Genomic DNA, 7,500 nt, shown 5'->3' on the forward strand with positions numbered 1-7,500 from the left:
ATAGTAACCAGCTGATTTGTACTCCACCGCAGTTCCCCTAATTAGGCATCTGTTGCCCTCTCTCTTGTTTACTCCCTGAAGCGCCGGATGCCTGGGAGAGAGGCTTTATCAGATGCTGATTATCTGATCTGATAATCTCAGATTTAATCTCGCCTTTGTCCAGTAGCAGCAAGCTGCTGAATGAGACGCAGCTTGTGTTGCAATGAATATATGAAGTACGATGCTGTTTTTCTGGTGCATGGTTGCAGGCACTGACAGGGCTGCTAATTGAAGGTAATTTTGCTTAATGTCTCGTAATTGAAGCATCATCATTCTGTTTGGGTGGTTGCACACAGACAATGATTTGCACATCTGAATCACCATGGAATCAATCGCCCTTTTAGAGACTGTGTGTTCATTACAGACCTCCTGTATAGTGCTCTGTTGTACTTTGACTCTAAGGTGTTTCCTTCTCTGTGCACCTAAAGAGAACAAAAGAATGCTACAGACAATGAGCATCCAGGCTTTTTGTTTTGGTAGAAATAAAATACACACTTTATTTCTTTTCAATGCATCTGTCCTTTTCAATGATTCCACAGAATGGCTTAATTCAGATGTAATGGTGACGAGGAGCAATGCAAAGGAAGCCTTCTGTCTAGGAGTCTCATAGAGTCTTTGCAGCATTTCCAAATGGATTATGATTAATGAAATAATTCATTTCGTATTTCCATGTTTTCATAATGACTGCCGAAATGAGTGCGGAACGCCTTGGCGAGGAAATCCCACAACAGCAAATAATTCTCTCACATTTGCATTTTGCATGTTCTCATAATGATTTCTTTAAGCGTACATATCAATGTATGCAAATCAGCAGTCCCCGGAGTCAGGAATGTATATGAGACAAATTCTCCCCCCCAAAAAACAAGCAGAACCTTTCCAAGCTAACACAGCATGACAACCTGGACCTCACAGCCAATTATACACTCCAATCACGAATGGCCCACAAGGAAGTGATTTTTCCCTCCTGTATTTAGTGTTTAAAATTCCTGCACGGTGCTTACATAGGCAGCCAATGTGTACAATAGCTTTAGGTTCTCTTGGATCGCTGTACTTACGCAATCAAGGGCTCTTTACTCAAGGGTCCAGTGAGACCTCTTTCCTTCTCGCTTGATTGAGCCTAAACTCACTCACTGCGTGGTAGGCTGACATATTAATGTTCCGCAGAGATCCTTCCAAAAGCAAACGTTCATTAACCGCTATGGTAGAACAGGCCGCGTCACCGGGGCTCCGGTTCAATATTAGAGAACTAATAAACTCTGCAATTATGAATGTTTTTAGTCAGCGATCATTCATGAATGACTGCTTATGCAAATTATTTAATGAGCTCTGTTCTGCTTTACTTGTTGTGTTCTTTGGAAGGCTGTTGTTTGAAATGCAGAGTGCAGAAGAGCCATGCAGAATAGCGGTGCGATCAGCATGCATTCCGTCATATTTATGTCTGAGCAAGAGGTGCTAGCTCGATACTGGCGTGAGAAATAACCCTAACACATAGAACTGTAATAACACCATGCCAGAGCTGCACTAGGCACTGATGCAATTCAAGGTTTGGCTGTTAACAACCTCATGCCTCCTGCTGCTTCACCAAGGCCATCTGATTCTTACTTGGAGGGCTCACCAGAATAAAACAAGAAGCCCATTACCCACGTCTCCTCTCTCCATTTTCAGGCCCATAATGCACCAGACTGCGGGGCGTAATGGGAGTGCTCTCCTATTATGGGCTCTTACCTAGTGTTGAGGCAGCGATGCCAGGGGTGGCAGGAGCCCTGCTGTGCTTTATCAGTTAATTTTGGCCATTGCGTGTGCTGAATAGCTTCTATATGCTTGGGTTTTGTGGAATGGCTTGTGTTGCTATTTTTATGAAACACATCATGTGAGACCAATACTGCCAAGGCCAAAGAACATTAGAGATTCATGTAGATGCCTGTAAGTGAGGGGGCAATAACAGCTTTTGAGCTCTAAAAGCAATGTAATCTCTAGCATTAAATGTTAATAAACCTTCCAGTTTTTTCCCACACTGCGTGTGATTTGTTTAAAGGCAGGTGTGTTTATTTGTGGTCCAAAAGGGTCTTAAGATATTCATTGGTATGCAATGTTCTGCCAAAACAGTGCTGGTAATAAAAAGGTTTATACCAGTTGAAAAAGTTGTTTTTACCTCAGCTCAAATTGCTTTAAAATTGATAGCTTTTTTAAAATAAATTGTTCTTTTCTTAGAGCATATGAAATGCTAATATAATTGTTTAGTTGCCCAAGCATTCCCTTTTATCAGTCACAAAAGCAGAAATAATTGCAGACATTTCCTGAAGGCCACCCTGAAACACAAACACATTTGAGAGTCAAAAGGAGAAGTTACTCAGAAGCTGACTTCAGCTAGCAGCGCTGCTGAGGAGCAGAGCAGAGGCTCTCTGAACTGCAGTGAGAAACACAATACAAGTCTTTTCATTCACTTCCTCTCCTTCACCAATGCATTGCCATTCAGCCCAGATTTTCATCATCCTTTGTTCTTTCATTTCAGGGATTAAGTCTTCCACATCAGTCACTGTTGGGTGTTTGTTTGCTTTATGTTGTTTTGCTGTTGTTGTTGTTTTGAGTGATTGTGCTTATGGTGGGACTTGGTGCATACAGGTTCTCTGCACATTGCATATTTTTTATTCTCTGACTCTAACACTATACTTAAACCCATTTATAATGTACATTCAAAACCATGTCATTTACAGTACATTTTATAGACAGAATGATGTTTTTTTTTCTTTAGGAGTCATCATGAAAGTCAGTCATAACAGTGTTATATTGCTATTGTTTATGATGTCCTCATCTTCTTTCAAACTCTTTGATGCAGTGTAATGGACACAAGGTGTAATGCTGTCCACAAAGCTTAGAATTATCACTATTGATGATTGAAGCAGTGATACTGACCTGATAGCCAGTGGCAGGATTATACCACCTGTCATAACATGGTTATGAGATGGTTATGACATCTAGAAAGATGTCTTGGCGACTCTCTCCTTAGCGTGGTCTTGATGGTGCCTCTGGAATGCTACAATCTCTCCCATGTGAGCATCATGGCAGGTTAGCATTAGCACACGTAATTGCTGGAGAAATAGCGGTAATCTGTTTGTGTGGAGGGTGTCCTCCTGACGTCAGGTTCATGTCATGGTGTATAAATCCCTCTGTGGTGAATCACAGCTTTGTCACACACTCACACACACACACACACACACACACACCCCTGAAGGGCTGAGTCACAGCCCCGTCAGGTTGGCTTTGTGTGAGCGACACACACATTGTTACACACATTACATAGTGTGTGTGTGTGTGTGTGTGTGTGTGTGTGTATGGGTTTGTGTGTGTCTTCAGAGGTGCACCTCTGACAAAATGAAGGGTTTGCTTCTGTATGAGGTCTGCTGCATGACACACAGTCTTGTGTGAAGTTATAGGAAGTGATGGATTTGTGTTCTAAATGGTCTTTTTGTCTGCCTCTCTCTCTTTCTTTCTCTCTGTGTTCTCGCCTGCCTGTGTGTGTGTGTGTGTGTGTATGTGTGTTGGCATGGGCATATGTGTGCGTGTCTGTGTGTGTGTGTGTGTGTCTGTTGGCATGCCTGTGTGTGCGTGTCTATGTGCACTTCAGATCCAGGTTGGCAGATTTTCAGCACAACTGTCAGTCGTCGGCACACTCCCCGACGGGCTGCATGAGAGAGACTGGCACCGTGTGCCTGAAGGCCTACGCCGGACTCATAGGTGAGAGAGGGGGGAGGGGGGGGGGGGTTCTACTGGACTTCAGGGGAAACAGATGGAGAGAGAGAGGAAGAAATAAGGAAAACGGCCGAGAGAAAAGAAACAAAGGGCTGAAAGACAGACAGAAAAAACTGTCAGTGAGGAATTGAAAGAAGAGAAGGAAAGAAAGACAGGAGGAAAGAAAGAACCACAGAAAAGAAAGGAAGGAAGGAAGGAAGAAAGAAAGAAAGGAAGATAGAAGTATACAGAGAGAAATGAAAAGAAAGACGGAAAGAAATGGAAAAGAAGGACAGGACCAAGGAACTAACTAAGGGCAGAAAATAAAAGAACTAAGGGCAGAAAATAAAGGAACTAAGGGCAGAAAATAAAGGAACTAAGGGCAGAAAATAAAAGAACTAAGGGCAGAAAATAAAGGAACTAAGGGCAGAAAATAAAGGAACTAAGGGCAGAAAATAAAGGAACAGCTACTAGAGAGCAGAGCCAGTGATGTTAAAATAACACCTTTCTTTTTGTTTCATTTTTTCGCTCTCGTGTTCTTTGGAGATCAGTGAGCAGCATCACAGTTTAGTCCTGAGTACTGCTGCAGTTCAGGAGACATGAGGACCAGTGGAGCGTGTGAAGAAGGAAGGGATGAAGGAACGAGAGGAAGAGAAGGAGGGAGTAAAGGAAATGAAAAATGAGAGGAGAATGATGGTTGTGAGCGGAGACAGAGCAAGTTTGGTGGTGTTGAGAGTTTAGTTGTGACGTCTGACCCTGGGAGAGGTCAGGTGCAGCGTGGGGAGGGGGGGGGGGGGATAGACGGATACAAACAGGAGGTCAAAGAAAGGAGGGATGAAGGAAATGATGAATGCATGAACGAAAGTGAAGGAGGGGAAAGCAGGAAAGGAAAGGAAACAAAGAAGATGAAAGGAGAAAGATGAGAGAGAAGACAGAGCGGAGTCAGTAAACATGTTGAGAGTTTAGTTCCCAACTCTTCCTCAAGTTGTGTGGAAGTGGGAAGTGAGTAAGGTGAGCAGACCCTCTCCTCCACATACACACACACACACACACACACACACACACACACACACACTCCGCTGTAAACAGGTGGACCTTCCCCTGGAATCAGACAGCCACCAGGGAACACAGATCCTATTGTCTTTATCTGCGTTCATTAATCGCACTCAATTAATTAGTGAAAAAAGAGGCTTCTCGCTGAGGAGGAAGCTGCACTCGTAATTACACTGCGAGCTGCTCAGAGGAGATAACACCAGAAGCAGAGCCGTGCCACGCGCCTCTCATTGTCATGAAACTAGAACAACACGCATTTTAAAGGAGACGTACAGTGAGTAAGAACACTGTACAATGCCTTCACGAGAGGGACTTAGGAAAGAAAGTGCAGACAACAGTCATTGCTGTGTTATGGTATATCTACAAAGAGAGCTTCTCAACACCATTGTGGGTGAACCATTGTTTACTTTGTTACTTTGTACTGTCTTTTAATGTCGTTAAATTGACAGACAAAAGAGAAGTGTAATTCTGCGATAGTACAAAGAGTTTGGCGTAGTAATGTTGTGCCATACGGGCAGCCTTCCGCCGTTTGATATGGCAGGAATACATCCGCAGCTGGATTCCACCTGCAATATTTATAAGCCATAAATACTGCAGCTTCCTCTCATCTTCGATGCAGAGATGTTTCAGAACCCAGAAACATCACAAGTCCAGGTATGCATGAAGGTGGAACTCATTGATGGCTCTACTGAGCACTGACCTCACCGACGCTCTCTCTCCTGTGGTGTGTGTGTGTGTGTGTGTGTGTGTGTGTGTGTGTGTGTGTGTGTGTGTGTGTGTGTGTGTGTGTGTGTGTGTGTGTGTGTGTGTGTGTGTGTGTGTGTGTGTGTGTGTGTGTGCGTTGCAGGCACCATTATGACCCCTAACTATCTCAGTAACAGCAGTAAGGATGTGGCCCTGTGGTGTAACTGTGAGGGCAGCGGCAACCACTGGAGCGACTGTCAGAGAGTCCTCAACATGTTTACCAGCAACAGCTGCCTCAGTAAGTCATTCAATCACACACACACACACACACACACACACACACACACACACACATACAGATATACTGTTTGAAGCGGCAACCACTGGAGCGACTGTCAGAGAGTATTCAACATATTGTTCATCACATTCACACACTCACACACACACACACACACACACACACACACACACACACACACACACACACACACACACACACTCCCACTGTTTCTCTGTTGCTGGATGTCTCAAACTCTCTCTCGCAGTCTGTGTATATGCCTTCTGCTCTTACTTTCATATCTCTCTTTCTTCACTCTTTTATCTCTCTCTCATCCTCTCTTTCTTCTGTTTGACTCCACCCTCTCTTTAGTTCAGTTCCTTGCATACACACACACATGATTAAGCATCAGCTGTGCTCCATAAACGCCGCCAAGGACAGGATAATAAAGACAGCCCTAATGATGTCATTTCCGCCCACAGAGAATGCCATCTCCTCATTGGGCAGCATCCCAGTCCCCACACCCGAGACCACACCTGCTCCCACCTTCCATCCATCGCCACGCATGCAACAGGACCACGGCAACGGCGTCACCACTAGCAACGGCCTCACCAACGTCAAGGTCATCGCCCATGGAAACGGCCACCTGAACCACAGCGCCAACAGTTTGCCAGGCTTGAGAAGAGTGAGTATCCAGACGTGCGTTGTCCTTAATTGACACACAATATTAACACACACTGGTGTCATTAGTCATGAAGGGAGAAGTGTGTGAGTGTGTGTCTGTGTGTGTGTGTGTCTGTTGGTATGTGTGTGTGTGTGTGTGTGTGTGTGTGTGTGTGTGTGTGTGTGTGTGCGTATGTGTATGTGTGTGTGTATGTGTGTCTGTTGGTGTGTGTGTGTGTGTGTGAGTGTGTGTGTGTGTGTGTATGTGTATCTGTTGGTGTATGTGTGTGTGTGGTATGATGAGAGAGATCTGATGAGCTGTTGTGTATGTGTGTGTGTGTGTGTGTGTGTGTGTGTGTGTGTGTGTGTATCTGTTGGTGTATGTGTGTGTGTGGTATGATGAGAGAGATCTGATGAGCTGTTGTGTATGTGTGTGTGTGTGTGTGTGTGTGGGTGTGTGTGTGTGTGTGTGTGTGTGTGTGTGTGTGTGTGTGTGTGTGTGTGTGTGTGTGTGTGTATATATGTGTGTGTGTGTGTGTCTGTGTTTGCTGACAATGCCATTAAAGCCGTCAGATGCAGCCCATTAAGCTCGTGTTATAACATGATTACTTCAGCCCGCGGAGTTTAAGAAAAATCCCTAATGGCTCCAGCAGTCCAAACTCATCCTTCCGCCGACGTCTTAATCAATGAGCCATTTATGGACGAGGCTCCAGAGGAGCTTCCAGAACAGGCACATGGAATGAGACAAAAGAGCGGAAATAATGATTGATTTTGGTAGCGTTTGGGTTTTTGTTTCTATTCCCGTGAATGAAATAAGACGGCAGATCCACACACGTCGTTTCTCTCCACCGCGTCCTGCTCGTGCTGCCTCACACAGACTCAGGATTTAGTCGGAATTGAGTCGGAAGACAGTTTTATAGTGCTGCCGAAAAGATGAATCTGAGGTGAATTTGCAGAGAGGTTTTGGAGCACGTTGCTGAGAATAGCTACTCTTTCCTCCGCAGTGAAGGCCACAGATATCTGCACAATATATGCACAGTTTTTGTGTTGGAATG

The 7,500-nt window shown here is 44.5% G+C and overlaps 1 protein-coding gene across 1 annotated transcript in view; it reads left to right on the forward strand.

The window, feature by feature from the left end:
* LOC143141025 (GDNF family receptor alpha-4-like) overlaps positions 1-7,500 on the forward strand; it is a 30,104-nt gene that overhangs the window by 17,928 nt on the left and 4,676 nt on the right. The window contains exons 5-7 of the mRNA XM_076302246.1: positions 3,665-3,774; positions 5,669-5,803; positions 6,265-6,467. Of these exons, the coding sequence (XP_076158361.1) occupies positions 3,665-3,774; positions 5,669-5,803; positions 6,265-6,467 (448 nt within the window). The remainder of the gene's footprint in view (positions 1-3,664; positions 3,775-5,668; positions 5,804-6,264; positions 6,468-7,500) is intronic.

This window comes from Alosa pseudoharengus, unplaced genomic scaffold (assembly GCF_046254945.1).
Source record: "Alosa pseudoharengus isolate Yale_2024_CS ecotype anadromous, Long Island Sound unplaced genomic scaffold, YU_APseudo_1.1 YU_APseudo_1.1_scf_10, whole genome shotgun sequence".
Lineage (NCBI taxonomy): Eukaryota > Metazoa > Chordata > Actinopteri > Clupeiformes > Clupeidae > Alosa > Alosa pseudoharengus.